The following is a 25,942-nucleotide window of genomic DNA, read 5'->3' on the forward strand; positions in this document are numbered from 1 at the left end:
CATGGTTGTCTCGCCCACATGGGAGCAACTAGGATGAGCGTCATTGATTCCTTGTTCATCTTGTACACCACCTTCCTGATGAGAGGAGTTGGTGGAAAAGCGTACGCAAACATCCCTGACCAGTTCATCCACAGGGCATTCCCCTGGGAGTCCGTTTGGGGGAACCTGGATGCAAATCCTGGGCATTGTTTGTTTTCGCTTGTGGCGAATAGGTCTATAGTGGGGAAACCCCACTGAGAGAAGAGATCTTCTACTACGTCTCTGTGAAGGACCCATTCGTGTTCTTCTGGGAGGGGGTCTCTGCTTAGAGCATCTGCTAGGGAATTGAGCTCCCCTGGAACATGTTGCGATGACAGGAAGATGTTCCGTCTGAGTGCCCATATCCATATTTTCTGGGCAAGCTTGGACAGATTTGGCGAACGAGTCCCTCCTTGCTTGTTCAGATAGAACATGGCTGTCGTGCTGTCCGTCCTGATCTGCACCGACAAGTTCAGTAGATGGGGCTCGAACGCCTGCAGCGCACGGAATACTGCCAGAAGCTCTAGCAGATTGATGTGGTTCTTGGCTACTGAGTGAGACCAGAGACCCTGAGCTGTGTGGTGGAGATGGTGAGCTCCCCACCCAGTCAGGCATGCATCTGTAGTAACCACTGCCTGTACTTCGGGATCGTAAAAGGGTTTCCCCTTTGCGATATTCTCTCTTGTCCACCAGTGTAGGCTCTGTACGAGTGTTGGCGAAACGACCACTAGATCGTCCCACTGACCACTTGCCTGAGACCACTGTTTCGCCAACCATTCCTGCATGGGACGCATGCGCAGACGCGCGTGGGGGACCAGGTAAATGCATGACGCCATCATGCCCAGTAACCGCATAGCTTTGCGTACTGTTATCTGTTGACCTGACTGATAATGCGGAATTTGCAGAAGTATATTCCGAATTCTTTCTTCCGAAGGGAAGGTCAATTCTCTCTGAGTATCTAGGATAGCTCCTAGAAACTGTTTTGAGGTGCTTGGCACCAGACTTGACTTCTTCTCGTTGATAGAGAAGCCTAATTCGTGGAGGAGGTTGATAGTCCTCTGAATGTTTGATCTGCAGATTCCTGGGGTTTCCCCCGTTATGAGCCAGTCGTCTAGATAAGGGTACACTGGGATTGCCTCCCTGCGTAGGTGTGCAGCTGCCACCGCCAGTACCTTGGTGAATACCCTTGGTGCTGAAGCTATCCCGAAGGGCAGTACCTTGAATTGGTAGTGGCGACTGTCCACCTTGAAGCGCAAGTATTTTCTGTGCGCCGGGAGCATAGAAATATGAAAATAGGCATCTTTCATATCCAAGGTTGCCATGTAATCCCCCTTTTTTAGGAGTGGGATTACCTCTTGTAGCGTGGTCATACGGAATTTTTGGGGCTTGACATACTTGTTGGCAGGCCGTAAGTCCAATACTGGGCGCATTGTTAAATCTTTCTTTGGCACAAGGAAGTAAGTTGAATAGATACCCTTGTTTACCTGGTGTCCTGGGACGAGTTCTATCGCGTCCTTTAGGAGCAGATTGTAGACTTCCTCGAGGAGGATCTTTTGATGTTCTAAAGAGTGGACTTTTTGTCTTGGAGGGTGGTTTCGGGGACGTTGCAGTAGTTCTATACAGTACCCCTTGGATACTGTCGACAGCACCCATCTGTCGGATGTTATCCCTTCCCATGCCTGGGTGAAGCTGGATATTCGTCCCCCTACTGGGGTTGCATGGGAAGGGACCCTGAAATGAGCGTCACTGCTTTGGTGGAGGCGTGCCGCCTCCTTTACTGGGGCTGCCTCTGCCTCTACCACGTCCTCTTCTACTAGCCCTACCATACCCCTGGGTAGACTGTTGTGAGTTGGTGTTCCACTGTGTACCCTGGGTGTGGGAATAGCTATTTCCTCTATTGGAATTTTGGCCGCGGGGGCGACGAAAATTGCCGTTCCCTCTTTGGTTAGGTGGTTTTGTAGTTAACTGGCCAAGGGATTTGAGGGTGTCGAATTCCTCCTTAGCGTTTTTTAGTGCGTCCTCGACTGCCTTTCCAAACAGGAGATCACTTTCCACTGGTTTGTCTAAGAGTGCAGCTTGTGTTTCTGCTCCGAATCCCGACTGCCTCAACCAAGCATGTCTTTTGATGACAGTCCCCTCTGCTATAATTCTACCCGCATTGTCTGCGGCGTCTAAAGTTGCTTTTAAAATGCAGCCTGAGACGTTTCTTCCCTCTGCACAAATGCGAGATAGCTGGCTCTTAAGGGGTTCGGGAGCGGAATCTATTAGTGCTGCCACTTCTTCCCACTGATGGCAGTTGTAGCTGGCCAACAGTATGGTGGAATTCGCGATTCTGGTTTGGTAGGCTGCCGTGGAAGCTACTTTTCTACCAAAACCATAGAGTTTCTTACTTTCTTTGTCGGGGGGAGCCTCCGAGGAAGATAATGGGGTTCCACCTCTCTTGCGGGTGTTAGTTACGACTAGAGAGTCTGGCTTAAGTTGGCCTCTAATATATAGAGGGTCCGACTGGGCTGCTTTAAACAGCTTCTCTACTCTCGGGTTTACAGGTCTTGTCAAGGGATGGTGCTATTCTGCGTTGAATAGATTTCAGGATGGGAATGGTCTGGGCTACTGTCTTCCTTTCCCCTATTAGTTCCTCCGCGAAGTCCCTCTCTTCTTGGACACCTTGTGTGTCTATGTGGAAGTGGTTAGCTGCCCGAGAGAGCAGTTCATTCAGGAGGGGCTGATTATCTATTGGGGAATCAGACACTGGGGCTTCCCTTTCGACTGGTGAGTCCATTCTGAAAATATCTGGGCTATTTTCTGGCTCATCCTCGTCTTCGTCCTCCCCGTAATAATCTGACACTGCGAGATCTTCTGGTGTCTCAAAATCCTGGCCCTCTATAAGGGAAGAGTCTCCTTGGCCTGTAGGGAAAAGGCAAGAATAGGGTTGGACCTCGAAGGGTTCTGAAGCCTTTACTGGTGTCTCGACCCGGGGCCTTTTATTTGAAGGGATAGGGTCCCTTGAACCTGAGGGAGAAGATTCCTGAGGGTTTAAAGCTAGTAGTTGGTCAGGGTGTCTTTCGAAGAAATTTGCTAAGGAGGACATCCTTGACATTACTCTGTCAATGTCCTCGCATGACCAGAGTTTTGAGCTTGGGGTGACCCTGCTGGAACTCTCTATGGACTGTCCCTGAGAAGACTTGGACGGGGAAGTCAGTTCTATTGTTGTGGGGGATTGCAAGGGTTGTTTCCTTTGTTGCTTACCCCCTTCCCCGTGGGTGGAAGTGTGTTTACCCTTTCCCTTATCTTTCGACGCCTGGCGTCGAGGATCGGAGGTGGAACCCCTGTGTTTCGAACTAGGCTTCGAAACTGGGCCCTCCTCACTCCCAAGTGATGTACCCTTTCCCTGGGGTGCAGGCTGGGGATGGAAGCCGTGTTCGTCTCCGGACGAGTGATCTTCCATGATGTTAATGGGCGAGGCACTATGTGCAAGTGTGGAGGCTTGCCTGACGTCGTGCGGCGACCTCGACCGGGACCGCCCAGAGGACGTCCTTTCGGACCGCTCCTTTTGTGCCTCTTTCCGAGGTTTCGACGACGTCGAATCTCGGGTGGGTTTTTTGTGTTTAGCGTGTGTATGTGTAACGCTCTTGTCGCCGGGGGACTTCCCCATAGTCGCCGGGACGGACGACCTTCCGAGGCCGGGGACGTGCGTTAGGCTGTCTTTCGACGCCTTGGTGCCCTCGCCGTCCGAAAGTCCGGCGTCGCTGCCGTCGCTGAAGGTACCCTCCGCCTCCATAGCTGCTAGCTTGGCGTGGTGGGCCCAACGCTTGGTGGAGCGGTCCTTAAGAGTTTTTGTCTTAAACCTGCTACAGGCCCTGCAACCCGCCTCGGGGTGGTCTCTGGGCAGGCAAAGGTTGCACGTAGCGTGCTTATCTACCCAAGGGTATTTTTTATTACACTTGGGGTAAAACTGAAAGGGCGTACCCTCCATACGCGCCTGTGGGCAGCGGGCAAGTGTGTGTAGGTAAGAAGGTGTTTCTAACCGAGTGTGGAAGTGTACCACCCCCCACTCTCCCTACTGTAGGGCCGAGGCCAGCGGCCCAGGCCCGAGCCGAGGCGGAAGCCTCAAGGCCCAATCCGTCGGGTTTCGACGTTGATCTCCTCCCCGGTTCGGCGTCGAGATGCTGGTCGACGTAGGGGTGAGAAAATGGGGCAAATTAGAATTATTTTTAAGTGTAAATATGGCAAAGCCAGGGAACTCCGATGAAGTGCTTCTGACCAGAATGGCGGAAAAAAACAATCTGGGGATCCTAGACGCGTGAGGGATCATGGGTACAGTGGACGTCACACTAGGGATAGTATTACTGGCACGCCCTGTGTCGACGCCCTTTTTCGATTTTCGAAAAACAAACTGTAATACTCAGCAGCTTCCACTAGATGTCGGCCTATGCACAGCATGTGATCTAAGCAGATTCCACAAGCCACAGAAAGATAGTTACAAAGTAATTTCAGCCTTGGCTGCAAAGGGAGAAAAAGGTTGCCCCTACTCTGGCCGCCTAATAGCAGTTAGTACCGAGTGGGCTTCTCCGTCATCAAAACCACCATTCACTCTGACCTCTTCTGCTTGGCAATCATCGTTGAATGGTCAACGAACTCCGAAGCCAGCAAGGAAACAAACTGTGGCAGCTTGTTAGTAGTGGCATGCTACTGGAACCAGTTAGCAATCTCAGACGTTAAATTCATCGATCTGGTCCCTTGAATACTCAACAGCACATTGGCAGAAAATGTAATTGACCATACTCTAATCTGTGGAGATTTAAACGCCACCTTTGACCGTGTAAAGCAGCACACGAAACTTCAAAAAGTAAACAGCACGGCTTCTCAAGGGAAAAAATTGTCAAGATTCATGAAGGTCAGAGACTTTCACCAACTAAAAAAAGAGGGAGGGTATTGATTGTATAAACATCCCTACATGGCCGATTTGGATCACATTTTCGTCACTTCTGACCTCCTTCAACTCCTCAAACCCATTACTGTCAAAAGAACTGCAAACAGCGACCACAACCTCCTAGAACTAGCGCTACACCAGGTAAACACCGGTTGCCATTCTATAATGACGACTGGTGTGGAGACAAACAACGCTGGCAATAGACTGCGCCTGAAACCTCAAGACATAACTTCGGTCACAAAAGCATATTCTGCCTCAAGAAACCTTGGCAATGAACTGCAAATCATGATAGACTACAGACCGCTGCTAATTCCATTCAACAGCATCTCTTCAACAAAAAGCTAAAACATCCAGCATTGTCACTCATTTGACGCCATTTTACTTGAGAAAAAAAAAAAAGAATGAGGCGTATCAAAAGGCAGGCTGCAAAATCAAACAACCTTGGCTTCAAAGCCAAAGCTGCAAGCACTATGAAAGATTATAAATCTTAGATAATAAACCACAGACACATGTTGCTACAGCAAGATGCTTAGCAAATGTTAAGAACTCTCAGTGCGAAAAAAATCCATGCATTCTGGTCACTGATTAAAGGTGCCTTGAACAGAAACCAGGAGGCCACATCGAACAGTGTGAACGAGAGGACTTGGATATCCCATGTTTCCACCCTCTTCACGGATTCAAATCAATCCCTTGGCCCCGGGAAAGTAAACAAAGTCGGTGCATCATGGGCTTGCGAGCATGAAGCACCAGAAATAATGGAGAAAATAAAAAAACTTAACAGATCGAGGGCTCCTGGCCCGGACGGCCTGACAAGACATGCATTACTTACCGTAAAAGCATTCTGATGATTGTATCTGCTTGGATTCACATGCTGTGCATATGGTCCGACATCCAGTGGTAACCGCAGAGTATTGCATCTTGTCTTTCAGGGGACCGAAAGGGGACGTCGGCATAGGCGCGTCTGAAACACTATCCCTATCGTGACGTGTGTAGTATCCAAAATCCCTCACGCGCCGAGGTCCCTCCGATTGTATTTTTTCTGCCATGAGGGAGCCCAAGGCTATAGTGAGTGAGTACATGAAGAGAGAAAGTAGTAAGAAGTCTATGTTCCTTCCACCCCGAGCGGGGAGGCAGGGAGGGCGCATGTGAATCTAAGCAGCTACAATCATCAGAAATGCTTTTACGGTAAGTAATGCATGTCTTCTAATGCTTGTTAATCTGCTTAGAATCACATGCTGTGCATAGACTAGCGAGCAGTACCCAGAATTGGAGGTGGGTTGTGAAAAGAAACAGTAGAGAAAAGATGTCTTAGTACTGCTTGTCCCACCTAAGAATCAGATCTAGAATGAGTGTCTAGGCAATAGTGTTTTGTAAAGGTGTGTACAGAACTCCAGGTTGCCGCTTTGCAAATGGACTGTAGGGGAACATTTGCAATGAATGCTATGGATGCCCCAGTGCCTCGAGTAGAATGTGCTCTAGGCTTGAAGGGCAGTTCTCTCTTTGCAAGAGTGTAACATAGTGTGATGCATTTGACAATCCACCTTGATATTGCCGATTTAGAGACAGGATCCCCTTCTCTACCAGCTGCCACTGAAACAAAGAATTGTTTAGTTTTCCTCAGTGGTTTAGTTCTATCCATGTAAAACGAATCATCTTCAAGACACTGACACTGACCCACAAGTGCATTCACCTCACTGCCCCTGACTACCTCTCCCAGAGGATCCACCCCGTCTCTTCTACGAGGCCAACCAGATCACCATATACTAACATGCTCTCTGTGCCATTAGTAAAAAAAAGTCAGAGCGGGCGGATCCAGCTTCCCATATCTCGCACCCACGCACTGGAACGCCCTTACCTCCCACAATCGGAGGCGAGTCCTCCCTCAGCACCTTCCGCAAAACCTTGAAAACAATCTTATTCACATAAGATGCGTTGCACTAGTCGAATACATCTCATATATTCCTAATGCATAAACTGTACTGTAATGACATACTGTACCAACCAAAATGTCAGCTCTATGCTTTGTCGAACTCATACTGTACCTATGAATGACTATATGCCTGTAACTAAGATTTTTGCAAGTAACAGCGCCTCAATGCCTGTGGGTTACTTGCGCGCTATATAAATATAAATAAATAAATAAATAAACATGACTGCACTGCGCACATCTAGTATGTGAAGGCTTCTTTCGGCCATGTTAGTAGGTCTCTGGAAGAACGTGGGTAGTTCGATTAACTGGTTCACAAGGAACTTCGAAATAAATTTCGGCGCAAATCTGGGATGAGTGCGCAGAACTACCTTATCTTTGTGGACTGTAACAAAGGGGTCCGAAACCGAGAGGGCCTGTAGTTCGCTAACTCTTCTGATAGAAGTGATAGCTACTAGAAAGGCTGTCTTGTAAGTCAGGTCTTTCAGACTAGCTTTATGCATAGGCTCAAAAGGGGGTCCCATGACCCTAGTTAAAACCACATTTAGATCCCACCCAGGGGCTGGGTGGGGATACATTCTTTTAACCCCTTACATAAAGGCTTTAAATCACAGGTATTTTCCACCACGACACCTTCTGCTGTGACGTGGTGTAGGCTGACAACGCCGCTAGGTGAACCTTTAAGGAATTGAAGACTAACCCAGAGTCCAACAGATGGGTTAGATATAACACAATGTGTGAAGGCGAGCAATGGGTGGGATTGACGCCTTTGGAACTGCACCAGATGACAAAACGTTTCCATTTGCTGGCATAGCAATAACGTGTGTTAGGCTTTCTTGCCTCCCTCAGTATGTCCATGCATCTTTGAGGGAGTTGCAGATGTCCAAACTCTATGACCTCAGGAGCCAGGCTGCTAAGTTCAGAGTTTGTGGGCATGGGTGCAGAGTCTCCCCCCTGTCCCGAGACAACATGTTGTACGGGCAGGGCAGCTTGACTGGTGGGGAGAGGGACATTTCCATCAGGTGCGCGAACCAAGGTTGGCGGGCCCACATGGGAGCCACCAGAATCATGGTGACTGGTTCCTGGTGCATCTTGTGTACTATCTTGTTCAGAAGGGGAGTCGAGGGGGGGGGGGGGGGGGGGGGGGGGGGGGGGTGGCAGCGTAGACAAATTTCCCCGACCAAGTTATCCAGAGACCGTTCCCCTTGGGGTACCTGGAGGCGTAATCTTGCCATTGGGCGTTCTCCTGAGTAGCGAACAGGTCGATCTCTGGAAACCCCCATTCTGCAAAGACGTTGGATACAATGTCTTGGTGCAGTCGCCATTCGTACTCTTCTGGCAGAGGAAAATCTCTGCTGAGTATGTCTGCCAGAAGATTGAGTTCCCCTGGAACATGTTGGGATATCAGGAACATCTTGTGTTTGAGAGCCCATATCCAGATGTTTTGGGACAGCTTGGATAGCCCTGGAGAGTGAGTGCCACCCTGTTTGTTCAGGTAATACATTGCTGTTGTGCTGTCGGTTAGGACCAGCACGGTCGGCCCTTGCAGTTGCTCCTGAAAGGCTTTCAATGCTTTGAACACTGCTAGTAGCTCCAGTAGGTTTATATGGTTGGACGCTACCTGAGGGGACCACACTCCCCTCAGGTAGTGAGAGATGCGTCTGTCATGAGAGTTGCTTCCACTGCAGGGGTGGTGAAGGTTTTCCCTTTCAAGAGGTTCTCCCTCGACCACCACTGCAGAGAGAGAATGAGGGCTGGCGAGACAACTAACAGATCTTTCCATTGTCCGCTGGCCTGACACCACTGGCTGTTGAGCCACTCTTGCATGGGACGCATGCGCATTCGCGCGCGGGGAACCAAGTATATGCATGACGCCATCATCCCTAGCAAATGCATAGCTTTGCGTACCGTCACCTCTCGACTGGCTACATACTGAGGAACCTGAGAGAGCATGTTCTGAACCCTCTCGCTGGAAGGGAAGACTAGACCGACTTCCGTACGAATTAGAGCCCCCAGGAACTGTTTTACTTGGCTGTGGACTAAGCTGGATTTCTTTTCGTTGATGGAAAATCCCAGGCTGAACAGTAGGTCTACTGTCTTTTGGGTGTTCGAAAAACAAACGTCGAACGAGTCCCCCGTGATGAGCCAATCGTCGAGGTAAGGGTAAACTGGAACAAGGTCTGCGCAGGTGTGCCGCTGCCACTGCCAGGACCTTGGTAAACACCCTTGGCGCCGAGGCTATGCCGAAGGGGAGTACCTTGAACTGGTAGTGTTTGTCCTGAATCACGAACCTTAGGAATTTTGTGCGCTGGCAGCATTGAAATATGAAAGTATGCATCTTTCATATCCAATGTTGTCATGAAGTCCCCTTGTTTTAGCAATGGGATCACCTCTTGCAGTGTTACCATGCAAAACTTCTGGGGCTTTATGAACTTGTTCGCTGGGCGCAGGTCTAGAACAGGATGCATGGTGAGATCCTTTTTGGGTACAAGGAAGTACACTGAATAGATACCCTCGTTTACCTGAAGAATCAGGACAGCTTCTATGGCGTCCTTTCCCAGCAGCACTTACACCACCTCGTGGATCAGGACCTGCAGATGTTCTGGTGAAAGGTGTCGATGTTTCGTTGGTCTGAACTGTGGAGGTTGCGCGAATAACCGTGGGTGACCGTCTTCAAGACCCACTGGTCTGAAGTTATCCCCTCCCATGCCTTGAGGAAAGATGTTAATCGCCCCCCGACTGGGGAGACATGAGAGGGGACCTGAACTTGGTGGTCATTTCTGACCCGAAGTTGACGCTCCTCTGGAATTGGACCCTCTGCTTCTATTCTTTCTGTGCTTCTGACCCCTCTGGAGGTAGTAAGTGGGGCATGCAGCAGGTTTACTTGAGTTGAAGTTGCCTGTGCCGAAATTATTTTGAGCAGCGGGGGCTTGTCCTCGAAAGGACCGCCGAGAATTACTGCCCCTCTGAAGAGGGTTTTTGGGAAATCTGGTGCAGCGACTTAATAGTCTCGTGCTCCTTCTTGGCTGTCTCCAACGCGTCGTCTACCGCCTTCCCGAAGAGGTTGGCCTCTTCGATAGGTTTGTTGATAATGGATGCCTGAGTCTCAGACCTGAAGCCCGACATGCGCAGCCACGCGTGTCTCTTTAGGACAGTACCCTGTGCGAGAGACCTGCCTGCTGTCTCTGCAGTGTCCAGGGTATTCTTTACAACATTCTGATTGGCAAGTTTGCCCACGGAGACAATGGCGAGAAGCTTGGCTCTGGTTGGTTCCGGAACCTCCTGAAGGCCTTCCTGGAGTAGGTTCCATTGGGTGTTGACGTAGCTTGCCACTAACGTTGTGTTATTGGCAATCCGGACGGTATAGGCCGCCGCCGACGTAACCAGTTTGCCTAAGGCATACAACCTTTTGGACTCCTTGTCCGGGGGTGACTCTCCCGTGGCAAGGGGAACCCCTGCTCTCTTGCGAGTGTTGATCACCACCAGCGAGTCTGGGATTGCGTGTCCTTTGATATAAAGCAGGTCAGTGGGGGAGGGCCGGAAAAGTTTTGACCCTTGGGTTCACAGGCCTAGTCTGAGCGGGTGTGAGTAAGGAAGGAGCCAGACGTCTCTTTACAGAGCTCAAGAGAGGGATAGACTGGCTTGCCGGAGGCTTTTCATTACTAATGTCCTCCGCAAAATCTTGTTCGGGCAAGGCTTCAAGTGTGGCAATTTTAAAGAATTCCGCTGCTTTTTTCAACATGTTGCTGAAAGCCATTTGATCATCAACCAGGGAAGCTTGTCGAATCTGGGTGGATGGGGGAGAGTCGAGGCAAATGATATCAGAATTGTGATCATCCTGCTGGGTGTCCTCCCAGTTGTCTGTTGCCCCTTGATCGTCCCCATAGTTGTCCAGAAAAGAAGCCTCCTCTACTTCTGTATAGATGTCTCTATACGTGTCCCTCTGGACATCATCTTGATAGTCAACATGGTGTTGGACATCTAGATGTTGGGCATCTTGTGTTTGAGGGTTAGGGTCTACCCGAGCTTTTTTTGGCAGAGGTTGATCAGAAGCCCTGAAAAACTGCTCCAGCCGATCCATACACCCCTCGAATTGCTCTGTGGTCCACTTGGATGACCCAAATGGACCTAGCTGAGTAGGAACCAGGTTCTCCGCCCTAAGGCGTTGAGAGGATCTCCTCAGGGTGCTTGAGAGGGGTACCTGGCTTTCTTCGTAAGAGTCTTCGGGATAGTCTTCCAAATCCGTGGAAAACCTTTCGGCGGATTGGCCCATAACGGTGGGCGGAACCGGTACTAGGCCCACCGCTGTAGCAATCCTATTGATGCTCTTACGGATAGTCACTGAATCTTCGGGAGACAACGCCTCCGATGTGTTGGCAGTGAAAATGTCTTCCGCGGCTCCAGAAGGGCCAGCGGATGGCTTCTCGGGTAGAGGCCTACTCGCAGTTTTCGGGCCTGTACGGGCCTTGGAAACCTTGGAACCCGTCGAAGTTTCTTGTTCAGAAACTTCGGCATGTGTAGTTTGGGGAGTAGCACCCTTGTTAGGTTTGTTATGCCAGTCATGCGCTGCTGCGGATGCGGGGAAGGCTTCGGATCAGATCGATCCGATGGTGCTTTCGCCTTCTTCGACGAAGTCGTTGAGGAGGGCGCCTGGGTTGTGTGCTTTGTGTGGTGCGATTGTACACCCCTGTCACCGGGTGTGGTCCCTGTAGCAAGACCGGAGTCGAGCCTGGAAGGGTCGGAGACGGGCGTGGCGGCTCTACAATAGTCCGCCTCAAGGTCTATAACGTCCGTATTGGACGTTTGGTCATCCGATGTACCCCTGTCACTTTCGGCTGGTGTCACGGCACGCGAGGGAGGCTCCACGCGTGACATTCCGTACGCGGCCCACCGCTTCAACCGGGGCTCCTTAAGGGTTTAAGGAGTTTACACGCCAAATACCGCTTCTCGTCGTGCTATAGGGGGAGACCAGCGTTACACGACATGTGCTCGTCTTTCCACGGATATCTGACTCTACACACAGGGCAGAATCTAAATGGAGTCCTTTCCATAGCAGAAGGGAAGGGAAGGGTGACCAGACCAAAAAGGAAAGAAGTGGAAAAGAGGAAAGACATCATAGCAGTATGGCAAACCCCGAGCCCACTCTCCCTACTGTGTAGGCCGGCCAGAAGGCCGACCATGTGGAAGTCCGAACGCCGGATCTTAGACGCCAGAACCCACAACCGTAGACGATTCCCCCGTAGTCTTCGTCGAAGATGTTCTTGATGGGCGAAGTGACTTAACGGGGATTAATCCGACAATTCGGTAAGATAAACAATGTCTCATGAAGAGCTCTGCTATAGGGCGACCAGTTATCTGGGCGGAAAAAAACAATCTGAGGGACCTCGGCGCGTGAGGGATTTTGGGTACTACACACGTCACGATGGGGATAGTGTTTCAGACACGCCTATGCCGATGTCCCCTTTCGGTCCCCCGAAAGACAAGATGCAATACTCCGCGGTTACCACTGGATGTCGGACTATATGCACAGCATGTGATTCTAAGCAGATTCACAAGCATCAGAAACACCATGCTAAGAGAATATCTGCATGAATGGTCGCTCTTCATCCAAGCCATCTTCAGCGACATCTCTTAAGGAAGGCTAGTCCCAGACTCATGGAAACTAGCAACAATAGTTCCAATCTATAAGAAAGGAGAGAAGTCGGACCCGAAAAACTTTAGACCCATAGCGCTGCTGGACGTAATAGGGAAAATCTTAGTATCCTTCCTCTTGGAAAAAATTCTCAGCTTGGGCCCTACACATCAACGCGATCGACCCATTCCAGACTGGATTTGTCCCAACAGTGAGCACCTCAGCAAACATTATGCTATTAAGCATATTGAAAGATAAGACACATTCCAGCAAAGATCAGATCTTCATAGTATTCGTGGACCTTGTCCAAGCCTTCGACAGAGTCGATCGCCAACTTTTATGGATCAAGCTGGGAGCCTTAGAATGCCTTGATGACGTAATGGGCCCTCTGAAAGCACTCCATACAGACACCAAAATTCAAGTTCGATTAAATCAAGCAGGGCTCTTGTCATCTCAAATTCCAACACACAGAGGAGTAAAGCAGGGATGCCCTCTGGCCCTAGCTATACACAACTTTTTCACCTCGGATATCCATCACTTTGGATAAACACTTCTGTGCTGACTGGATTCGAACTTTGGAGAAGGCTAATGCCTCTAAATTGGTCAAAGAGACTCCCCAGAGTGCACTGAAACTCAAGTGCAGCCTTACCTCCTGAAATTTCCAGACCATTGTTACAGGGAAACCTTCATGAGAGCACGTCTCAACTTAATCCAAACTAACGAACTCCTGATCATAAGAGGACTAAGCCAGTAGCATGGCTGTAGATTATGTAAAAACGAGGCAGTGACAGAATATTAAACATGTGGCGATTTATTGTCCAGGCCTGATCCCCGCGCGAGAGCAGTTTATAAACACCACTTTTCCATTCTCTGCAAACATTGGATGACGATCAACGATGGTCCGCTTTGATGAGCGGAACTTCTTCCTTATGGGCGATTGCGGTAGTTAGATTTATTCGGAAAGTCTTTCCATCAACTACCGCAACCCTATCCAACAACTTGTAAATCTTAAAACCGGTACCTTCGAACATTTGAATTGCAGAGAAAAGGAAACCCAACAGTGGGTACATGGGATTTATATGTATGCTTGTCTTTTTTGTAAAAATTGCAACGCAATTAAAATAAAATAAATAAAAAAAATAATGCCCATAATCCCAGCTGTCTCATTAGAAAAAAAAACATGGACTTAAATTAATTGTTCCAATGTAGTCCTATGACCACCTGCCCCACAACCGCAAATACCAGAATATGGAAGAAGCAGTTGCACACTGACAACATACCTTACAAAACATTCCAAATGTTACCCAACTTACCACCCATCCTGGAAGGTCATGTTCAACCAGAACCAGCTCACAGCTATGGAAACGGCAGCCATCTCACACCACACACACCTAAGGTTCGCTGAACTGTATTGTCACCCACCTCTCAAATAGGAACAAAAACAATTATACCCACCCCTTCATCATATGCTACGAGAAAGATGGCTGCCATTGACATTTCACCACTCTTGAATTCACGTTCGGTCACCATCAGTCCTCCAGTAGGGACTCTGCAGCACCCCGAACACACAAGTCTCAAATGACTACCAACTAGGTTACACCAACGTGAAACGAACAAAGTTGGTGTAATGTAAGTTTAATCATGTGATAATCATGCAGTATAAATGTCTAGCTTTTTGAGACGCCTGGGTCTAGCTGAGCACAGAGCTGCAATGATTCCCTAACAAGCCTCTCCTCTCTAGCAAACCTCATTATGGCCTCCTCATCATGTTAATACCGTATCTTGGCTATAATGGAGCGTTGTGTGGCCTCATGGGACTGAGTAGAGTCAGTACCCTATGTGTCTGTTCTACTGCAAAAAGCAAAGCGAACAATTAGGAACCCACCACTTTCACACTTGGGTGCAAGCCCTGTACAAGACCCAAGGTCCTTGATTGGTTGTTGCAGGAAGATTGACCCTCTGCATCCTGTTTTCTTGCCCCTAGGCCTGATCCGATTTGTTTGGACAGTTCCGATTTAATTGTAATGGGTTATCCATTGTGGTCACTCAGTTTTCTGTTCTCAAACACAACTCTTTCTTTCTGGAGATCCTGCCATTTCAGCGATCACTCCAATTCCCCTTGCCACATGTTCTGCTCAAGTCATGATTACATGTCCTTTATCGAAAGCTGTGGTTTCATGCTGATCAGGGAGGGTGGGCCACTGAAAGTGGCATTTTTCGCTGCGCAGGATTGTGGGCAAGCATCCATCTTGACCTGCTTGTGACCATAGGAATGATGCCCAAAAATCATCACAAAGGCATACTTTGCTCCCGTGTTTACAATCACGAGGCTCACACAGGATGTGTCCCATGCTAACATCTCGGACATTAGTCCTAAATCAACTCCTTGCGGTCATCTCCATTATTGTAGAATGCTGCTTTTCAAATCCCTGATGCTAGCAAGCTCCCCCCTCATCAACTGAAGACTCACCATCATGCCATGTTAGTCGAGCAGCTTTCTTAGCAACTTCTGGCAGGCATTGGACAACACCAGCCCAACATCCCAAGCCTGGTGGTTAGGGTTTATGTGAAACAGTGCATATAACGGTTGTAGTTTTCCACTAGGAACAGAAACAGTCAAAGCATATCATCAGAGCAGTGACCATGCTGCTCATGGCCAATCTCTCATCTCATGGTGTCTAAGGTAGTTCAACTCAAGTTCCTTTTCAAACCTCTGAAGCAGAGTGGTTCTCCTATGCTGGTTTGGTAGATCACAGCAAGATTGCTGACCCAGGGGTCAACTAGCACTCCTGCACCTTTGCACAAAACTGTGGCCAAAGCCTTAGCTTCTTTCTCAGAGGGGCACCTTCTTTCAATCCATGTGTGTAGGAATCTGCCTGCTAGCACGCAGCCTCAACCTGTCGCATGCACCTTCTGGACAGCACAGGGTGCTGGTGTGTGATGATCACCACCATCAGGAGAGCAGTGGGAGAGCATGGAAGAAGAAACCACCCCTGCCAGCAACTGCACCTCCCCCCTAGTACCTCCTCTCCTATTACAGTTCAGGGCTACCGTGTGCCGCCTACTCAGAGTGCTACCTTCTCAGCACCCCTGGGGTTGCATATCTTTGTCAAACCCTCCATGACGCTCAGCCTGTGGAACCAACACAATTGATGCTGAATCCAATCAATGCCGAATCGATTAGCGCGGACTCTTGCACCTGCATACCTCAGTAACTTGTCCCAGGATCAATACAATTACCAGGCTCATAAGGTCTTTGGGTAGACTACCCAGGGGAAGTGATTACAGGATCCAGCTGTTGCCCATGCCCCCTGTGAACATACAATCTTGATAATAACATTGTGTTCCTCAGACCAACATGACTTGACCTTGAGGAAATCAACATCTCCCTATGCACCAATTACACTATCGGCCACATTTGGTAGAGATTAGGGACTTAGAACATGGAGTGCTGCATCAAATCAAAAAGACTTAAAAGCGATTAGGAAATGGGTCTAGTGACTATGTTGCAGACATTGAAACTTTAAGGCTCGGTAATTGGGTCTACAAGGCAAACTTTCACCCACCCCTCAAAGCAGACCTCCACCCTCTAATGATCAGAAGTGGGAAACTTTACCCTAGGGGGCAGGCAGAAACCTCCAGGGGTGAAGAATAGGACTGTTCCATAGGGTAGGACCGGACTGCTGGACACCCTCCGCATCTCTGCATGAATAATGCCACAGTAGGCTCTCTGCAATCTTTCATCCCTAAGGGATATTTCCCTACATGTGAATGTTTTCCAGAGTAGGGAGGTTGCACAGGGTGTAACTGTAGTCCATAGATGACGTATCGAACCAAATGAGGGCACAAAAAGGGACAAGGAAAGAAAATAAACACCCTAAGGCTCTCCCCGCTGGAGCAACAAACAAGAAGATCGTCCATTCCAAGAGCAGGGCTTCTAAAGTTAAAAAAACAGAAGGTTGGCAGTAAAAGGACAGAAAGGTTCCGCGCAATGACCACACAATTTGAGTGGTTTGAGCGGGCTGCAGGTGAGTACGGTAGTGGAAACCTGCCAAGTTATCCACCAGGTAATTGATACAAAGAAGGGTTGTTTTGTAAACACACTGCGCACACAATGTGAAAATCAATTGATTTGTAATTTAATCAAAGGCGGATGCAGCCCGACATGTGTTTCGAGCGACTGGCTCTTCTACTGAGGCTGCATATTGATTGTACAATCGGGTGGATTGTTCATCAAATGATAATTTAACCATGTAATGTGCCCTACTCCGTCAGAGATTCCTGGCAAGAGGATACGAGCAAAGCCTTCTTGATAAAGCAGAACGGGAGGTTAAATCCATGATGAGAGAGGACTTGCTTACCCCAAAGTTTGCCCACCAAGTACACACAGCAATAAACTTAAATGTATCACCAGATACAATGCAGATAGTTCCTGCCTGTATAATACAGTCAAAAGACATTGGCATATTCTCCAGTTGGACAGAGATCCATGGATAGATGATTCACCCAACTTTATTTACGCTAAAGCCAACAATCTTAAAAACATCCTTCCACCTTCCTTTAGGTCCAGCAAAAAACACAAACGCACTTGGCTACATCAACCACTTACCAATGGGTTGCATAAATATGGAGGATGTTAGATGTGCACTTTTGCATATGAAACCTCCACTATTGACTTTGGCCGACTGGGCACACATAAAATCCATGGTTTCATAAATTGTAACACTACATTCTGCATATATTGTATCCTATGCATATGTGGACAGCTCTATATTGGCAGTACCATCCGCCCTTTGAAAATCAGGATAAGGGAGTACTTGTCATCCATAGCTCAGGTTGATTCCAAATATCCCTTGTCTGTACATTGGCAACAAGTCCACCAGATGGACGATAAAGCATTGATAAAATTTGCGGGGATGGCTAAAGTCACCTTGCCTCAACGAGGGGAAACCTTGTCCTCAAACTGAGGCAATTAGAAGCCCACCTCATCTGTCAATATCGAACTGTCGCACATAGCCTCAATACGGACCATGAACTATCTGTATTTTTAGGACCATGCATACCATGTTTTTCTCCAAACATGCACCTTATAATGTTGGGATTTATTGTTTGAACCCTTCACCCAATGTTGGTCATCCGCTTAGTTCAATTTGATCCTCAATTAATTCACTTACCTTGCAGAACAGAATTTGCACTGGTACACTCAATTGGCCCCCGGTGGTACACATCACCACCCTTACTTAAGCTACTGTAAATTTCCTGAGCCTAACTTATATTTTTCAGGCCATTCAGGCTCATCTTGAGCGACAGGAGTATAAACACTCGTCTGAGCTTTATGGTGGTATGTTACTTTTTCCATACCAGTACAATTCTGGCATTATTTCTCCATATGAGGTAATGTCTGGTTGCTACCAACCCTTTGTACACTCACAGTCATAAATATTTAAACAAAATTACCACAAATTAATTCTATTTTGCTTCCGTCTCCGCCCCCTGTTGGGCTTTCATTTTTATCAATTTTCCTTTTTTTTCTCTTCCTTTTATATACTCTGGCGCCCGACTTTGAGTACTCTGCAACCGGGCACCCTTGTTGTTTTACTTCGGTGGCTCTGTCCAACACCATTGCACACAACCCACACACAAGATGGCGGCCCTGTTAGCCTGCTCGGTCGCACACGTTAACGTGCTAACGCGCTCATGTTATATTGCATAGCAGGAGCAGCGCACGGCTGGCTCCTGTTCCCCAGAAACAGCAGAGACGCTGGTAAATTGAATAACTTCGCGCAGACCCCTAGAGTCTGTGTGTCTACACGCACTAATACGACCGTCTAGACGGCCCTTATCTATGCTAATTGATATGCCTGTGTCTTCTTCCCCTCTGCTTGGTTTGGCTGACCGCCGATTGCTACGTACAACCAACTCTTTACACTAGCGAGCTCGTCCACATGACCAATTCAATGAATGCCTTGCAACTGCATATGTAAGGTATGTTGCTTATGAACCCACATTAATTATATATGCAATCACAGTAACAAATTGCTTCATGGAGTGGAACTATATAATTGGCCAAACCGCTAATGTACTCCATCTCTTTGCAGTGGAGCCCACGCTATACCCAATGTAAATCCATAACAATCTAAGGGTAAGTGTGACTATTTTTTGCCACTTACACCTTACCGCTAGCCAAGATTTCTTCAATAATTTAGTTTTCCCTTGTATTTGTATTTTTATTCCAAACCAAAATGTTACTTGACTAATAGACGTTTTTCATATACAAAGTTTTTCCTCTAGTGATCAATAAGGAAATTCCTGCTCCCAGGTACTTTTTAAATGACGCTCTACTCATTTTGACTAACTGCATGACCAACATTGCCCCAAATGCTAATTCGGGCTTTTATTTTTCTGTTCTTTCCATTATCTCTGCTCCCAATCTTTGCAATTGTCCGAATTGGATCAATTTACACCATATGGGTTGCATAACGCCTGTTCCTAATACTTGCTTCTTTTGACAAAATGTATTTAATTGCACTTTTGTTGTCAACGTATGACTTTCATCATTTATTTATTATAATCTTTTGTTATGGTCGGGTCTGACCACTCAACTGCTTTGTTTTGTGTTTGGCTCTGGTACATGTACCATTTCTATTTTATTTGTTCTTTTCCACCCGATTGTACAATCAATATGCAGCCTCATTAGAAGAGCCAGTCGCTCGAAACACGTGTCAGGCTGCATCCTCCTTTGATTAAATTAAAAATCAATTGATTTTCACATTGTTTGTGTGCACAGTGTGTTTGCAAAACAACCCTTCTTTGGCTTCTAACGTTATTTGGCTCATCTAAAGTTCCCACAGAAATCCATAGTGTCAAAGAGAGGGTCCTAGCAGGGTTAGAGGAAGGAGTCTGGGAATAACAGCATACAAGGTCTGAGGCATCCAAAAGGCTGTTAACAAGGAGGTAATACCAGGCAGCAAAATCACGGATATCCAGGTCATCATGGTCAAGCAAAACAAGACATGGTCGATAAGACAAGGTTGTAAAGCCAGAAGATTCAAGTAACCAGAACAAAGGGAATTCCAGGCAGCATCAAGATGCAAAAAAAGATGGTACACAGATGGTACAGGTATGATGGACAAACACTAAACTAACAATGTGGGACTCAGAACTATTGTCAAGCAAGTGGGACCTCCATGGGAGCTCCTTTAATAACACTTGTACACTCAATTCTGGGAACCCTGACCGGGAGTAGCAACAATGCTTCTCTGTAAAATGCATCTTGGGGCAGTAGTCCTGGTATCCAGGCGCCAGGGAAATGAACATCCTTTCACGGATGAAAAAAGGGATTAAGGGTGACGAATAGCCGGGCCGCCGAGGGGGCCGCTATTCATAACAGAGCACACAAGACATGGGATCTAAAACCACTATGCTGAGCGAAGCATTGTGATTTTGAGAAATGGCCATCAACCTGGCCTTCAATTCACTTAAATGCCAAAACTGGAAGTATTCCAGGTGTAATTGCCACTGTGGTAAAAATGCAGACATCAGATAAATTACATTTATGGGGCTGGCATGTGATCCCAAACACCCAAATCACTCCTACATTATCAGAGGTGTGTACTGTTCAAGCACAACACATTCTTCATACAACCACTGCTTTTTATGGATATTAAACTTTAAGACCAGCAGAAAGCTGCACTTACGTTGCCAGCTAATATAGACAAAGCCTGGATGTGACAAAGTGCCAGCAGTAACAGAATTCTGCCGGATGGAATACCCCACGGCAGTACCTACTGCCAGTGTTAACCAGGAAAAATGGGGTTTGCTGCTGGACGGAGTTTTGACCTTTCATTACAGCTGGCAGCAATCAACTTACTGAGGGCAGTATTGCAATACACGCCTTCATATTTCAAAGTTGGGAGGTGAAAGTCTGCCTCATCGGTCACAGTTATGATGCAGCTGAAGACATATGCTGTAAACCCAGCCAATAAAACTGATAAGGAGACTGACATCATACCAGTCCTCCATTCATTGGAAGCCTGTAATGGAAGGAATAACCAGCATGAATCATTTCCCACAAAGTGGGATACCACGTTCAGTCAAAATCTGTGCATGTTACCAGCAGTGAAAGCTCTGATTCATAATGTTTTCACAACTCTATGCTGTGCTGTTTTATCAGTATGTGAAAAGAGAAATCAAAGTTGGAACTTTCCGCTAAAATTGATATTTTGAATGCCAAAGTTGCTATGTTTAAATGTAATGCCACATTCATATAGTTAGAACAGCTTTCTCATTCACATGTATGTCCAAAGGATCTGAAATAGATATTCAGTTCCTGAAAAATTTGACGTTTTAGGTGGAAAAGAGAAAATTGACGTGCAAAACACAATAGGGATCAATTAATGACAAGCATTTAATCAACATATTTAAAACTGAAAATGAAAGGTTAAAAAATAATTAAAGTTACCTTACCAGGATTGTCCTTTGAAGATTCGAGTTAACACTGCTGAACATCAATTTACCAACTATTGTGGCAATGGTGGGAAAGACTAACGCACCACACAAAATGCGAGTGGCAGAGACATGATCTGCTAGAGGATTGGCTTCAGCTGGTATGCGGGGTACAGGAACACCAATGCCTACATAAATAGCCAAAAACATTACTATTGAACAGGTAACAGACAAAAATGGTAACTTTGAAAAAATGAATGTCTTAGAAAAACATCGGTCTCAATTCCACAGCAAACACCACATGTTCCCACTGGATCCAAGCCAACGAAGAGCAATGCAGTCTACATGAAAGCTTTATTGATTTTCAGAAAGAAAGTGAATTGGCATTTTATGTTCTAGACCCTCCTATATAATCTACCATCTTTCGGCATTGTGATCCTCCTTTTTGCCCCAACACGGGCCTGTCCTCTAATCCTGGTATGAAAAAAAAATATTTAAACAAAATGCATATTCAAAAAAACACAAAAAACAATTAGCTAGGTACACAAACCTCAAAACATCAATGCTAATAAAAGGTATTTTTAACCTTCGGGCTCAGTAAGCATTCTTTATTTCGAATACTTTTGGTTATGGGTGATCTAGCTAGTAAGATTGAAGCATAGCACAGTTTCTCCACGTGTGGAGCACTGATATCCATTACTACCATCCTTCAATCGAGCCTGAAACTTTTCTGCAACAGTGTAACCCGGCTTACACAGTGCCAGGGCAAGGTTGGTGAACTCAGTGTGCCGGTGGAAGCCTCCAACTGTGGGGCCACCTGTTGCTCCACAGACCATGTGGGAGAAGGCGCTGTGAGATCAGTTAACTCCAGGATAGCAGCGGTGCATTAAACATAAGAGCGCTTCTTACATGTAGTACACTCATTCCATCCTGTATGAGATCTCTTGGAGCTACATTGTTGGTCAGTTTTAATCATAGAAAGGCACCAAAGTGGAAATCTTCATTCATGCACAGCGGATAAAGGGAATCTAACTGATCTATCCAGAACTTCTCCCGCTGTAACCATTTCTTAGTCATATCACCTACCCTAAGTGATGTTGGCGTAACTTCCAAAACACCACAACTAAGTTGTGCTATATTGGGTCTGTCTATATTGAGTCTGTATTCAGTGAAATGTCTGCAACACTGGAGATTCGACATTGCCTGTGCAGATATTGAACTTCTATTCGTCCAACGTTCTTTGACTTTACGTTTACTGGCCGATGTAGTAGTGGCCACGTGTGCAACAGAGGCCGTAAATCACATTGCGAGTATCGCAGTTGGCGAAATGTTAGAAGTTTAATCTTTCATCCTACATGGGCTTATGCTCAGCTGTGTTCTAATATGAAGTCCTCTGTACTGAAAGCTTTCAACTGTGCACATGTTTGTGCTCAGGACATACATTTCAACTGGGGTATGTGAGGGGTCAGAAATTTGAGGCAGACAACTTTTGGGCGATTTCTCAAAATATGCCATTTTATTAAATTATACGTTTCAATACATGCCTCACTATCCCTACCAGCACAAGGATTTACATGCCTATCAAAACTAAAGGAAACACTCACAAAGGATATTGGCCCTCACACAAACATAAAATACACAAGCAAATATATGGCAATTCACAACAGCATCAACAATTGTATTTCTAATATATTTACAGTCTCTTTTTGTAACCTGCGTTAACTCCCCTTCCCCAGGTTTCAAGTTAGATTAAGTTCAAACGTTCAACAAAAAGAAATGGAAATCCAGGTATGCAACAAATTTCCAACTCCGTTCTTGGTTCCTTCACTTTGTCAAAATAAAGTTCTGTTAAACAATGTTCAACCAACAGAAACGTTTCTCTTCTTCCTTGAATAATGTTTTCGACTTCATCAAATGGCATCAAAGATGTTCTTTGTCAAGATGCTTTGCCAGAAGAAATACAGCCCGATGTTAGGTTAAAAGATATACAACTTCTCACAAGGTTAAAGAAACACGGCTTCTTGTTCGCTCTTCTCAATTCTCTCTTTCTAGCATCATACATCACAGTTTATATCTTTGTCAGGATGACTTCACAGCATCTCTGCTTCCACCTGGATAACTCGCATATCAGGTTCCTTTCTGCAAGGATTCACCATGCGGGTTTACTTGCTTGCCCCATAGTGTTCCACACTCAAACTGTGCATGTGAAGTTTTAAATCTACTGAAAACCAAAGGTTTTACTACAGCTTCAATAGTTTGCAACTCTGACTTTTAGCAATTTTCATGAGAAGGCAATATTCATATTAGTGCTCACCACCTTCATATAGGCAAGGCACTCTTCCTCTAACACTCACCGTTCAGAAGGGCAGCCTCTTTGTCCCTAGTCTTTCTGCAAAATCAATATTTACAACAGATTCAGCAGCCTGCACCTTTGTGACTTTGAACAACATTTTAGAAACGGCAAGATTCACTTTAATGCCTCTGAACACTTCCAGGTAAGCAAGGCACTCTTCTTCTGAACATTTTCATTCCAGAAGGGCAGCCCTCTTTAACCTTCTTGTCTTTCTGTAACCCAAACAACCATAATGCCGCTAAGGATGTAATTCTACCTTTTCTCCTTTTGGCTTTGGCAATGTGAGTTACACCAACTTTTAGGAAACAGTCACAATCAGCAACCTTCCCCTTTTCACAACCTTGCATTCGTCCCTTTGCTTCACCAGAGCAGTTTAATAGTATGCCCGGTTAGTCTCTTTGGCTTTAAACAATGTTTTTTTTTACAACACTCTAGGATTTGGCAATACTTGTACACTTCTTGGTTTAAACAATGCGTGTTCCCTATGACTCACAATTACCAACGTTCAGGCACTTAACTTCAGTGCTACATTATTTCCAACTGCTTCACAATTGACGGTTTGTGTGTGCTTAAAAGTAAAGGTTAACCAATCAGTCTCATCTGTTTTCTGCAATTTTAGTATTCAATTAAAGTGATTTAGAGTGTTTTACTCTTACGCAAGTGTGATTGAAGAAGTTCACTGTCGGTTTTATACTTTCACTCATACGCGAGTGATTCTGCTTGGCTACAGTTGCCTGCCTTTGTTCACACACCAGCTTTACCCACATCAAAAGGATTAATAAGTGATTCTGCTACATCATAACGACAATAAGCCATTACATGCCTTGGCACCTGTAAACAGTTCTTCCATTTTAAAGACAAATACTGTGTCTCATCCCAAAGAATCCCCTCACCGCCCTGGGCTGTGTCTCCTACCAAATGATCCTCCTGCAGAACACCACCTGTTAGGTCAGGATCAGTAAGTGTCTGCCTTTCCCTGCGCATCTGGGAGGAGACTTTAGGCAGGGCTTTAGGGAGTGATCCGCAGGATTCATCACAGGTGGCAATACATGCTGATCTTTGATTTCCGGTGCATGTGGCTCAAAGTAGAAGTTCACCAGAGTTGTCCATATTTGTTTGAGCAGATCTCCCACTTGTTGTCTACCTCAGCCCCGGGCAGTACATATTTTCATTTGATCCTCCCCAGGGTCCCAGAGCAAGCCTCAGAGCCGAAAGCAAACATCAAGACAGGCCAAACCGTACAGAACAACTCAAAGGACAGTGGGCCCAAGCAAGACATGTTTCTGCCAACATTGCGGTACAAGTTGATCAAAACAATATTTGTGGATCTGGGCGCCCTTATACTAGAAATGAAAAGTACACTCCACTCACTAGAGCTGAAGTTGGATTCTCCAACTAATGAGGTGAAAGACAAAACACAAAGTTGCTCAGATCTGTTGCAGATTATCGTATGCAGAAAAACAAATTATCAATATTGACAAGGTAGAAGTTGAGCTGGTCAAAAGTCAAAATTAAAAATGATCCGGCTCATGTGACGGTGGAAAATAAAGACTTGGAAAAGACATCTCGCCGAAACATTACAAATGTTGGCATCCTGAATGTGCCATAGAGGGCTCTATGCAGCCATTTCTGGAGAAACACCGGCCAGTAATAATAAAGTTAATCACTGTAGTGACTACCTTACTCCTAGTCCATAGTCCCCTTTCCTCCATACTTAGGGGACATTCCGTCCTGTGGGACGGGACCGGAGCACTTTTATAAAAAAGCATCACATTTTTCAAAAATGTGTCCTTCCTCTCTTTTTACGCAGGGTACTGCACGTGGCCGTAACCCCGCCTTCCTTAGTTCCGCCCAGCGCATCACCCATCAGTCCTTTTCTATCGCCAGGTCTGAGACCTTTAAGCAATAACAGAGGAAACTTATTAGAGGGGACGGCGGGCGCATGGAGGAAAGGGGACTATGGACTAGGCGTAAGGTAGTCACTACGGTGAGTAACTTTATTATACTCCTATGTCCCGTCCCTTTTCCTCCATACTTATGGGAGATTCCCAAGCACTCCTCACAGGAATTACGGGTGGATGGAAAACTTATTGAAACAGGTTCCTAAGGACCGCTTGACCGAACTGAGCATCAGCCCTGGAGCTCAGGTCCAGACGGTAATGTTTACAAAAAGCTGATGGTGAGGCCTACGTAGCCGCTTTTGCTATGGTCTCCCAGGGAACATATTTTTGGAAGGCAATGGCAGCCGCCTTGCCCCGCACAAGATGAGCATGAATTCCCTTTGGGGCCCGAAGTCCCTGAATGGTATATGCCTCAGAAATACAGGCAGCAATCCATCGGGAGATGGTTGCTTTCGAGGCCTCCTTTCCCTGCGGATTACCGAAGGTCACAAAAAGCTGCAAAGAGTTCCTAAGCTCCGATGTTCTGTCCAGATAGAGCTGAAGGGCTCTTCTAACGTCCAGGCAGTGCAGAACCCTTTCAGCCTCTGAGGCCGGGTCTGGAAAGACAGGCAATGAAATTGACTGATTCAGATGAAAATCTGAGACCACCTTCGGAAGAAAGGAGGGATTCCTCCGCAGGACCACCTTATACTTCTGAACAGTAAGAAATGGATGTTCTACTGATGAGGCCTGAAGC

The 25,942-nt window shown here is 46.6% G+C and overlaps 1 protein-coding gene across 2 annotated transcripts in view; it reads right to left on the bottom strand.

The window, feature by feature from the left end:
- The window catches only part of MARCHF5 (membrane associated ring-CH-type finger 5), a 743,603-nt gene that overhangs the window by 157,734 nt on the left and 559,927 nt on the right, over positions 1-25,942 (bottom strand). The window contains exon 5 of one of the 2 annotated variants that reach the window (XM_069611372.1): positions 20,974-21,140. In XM_069611372.1, coding sequence (XP_069467473.1) covers positions 20,974-21,140 — 167 coding nt within the window. Of the gene's footprint in view, positions 1-20,968; positions 21,141-25,942 lie in introns of both variants that reach the window. The other variant, XM_069611373.1, reaches the window with a different exon arrangement.

Source organism: Ambystoma mexicanum, chromosome 8 (assembly GCF_040938575.1).
Source record: "Ambystoma mexicanum isolate Mex_15411 chromosome 8, UKY_AmexF1_1, whole genome shotgun sequence".
NCBI classification, from domain to species: domain Eukaryota; kingdom Metazoa; phylum Chordata; class Amphibia; order Caudata; family Ambystomatidae; genus Ambystoma; species Ambystoma mexicanum.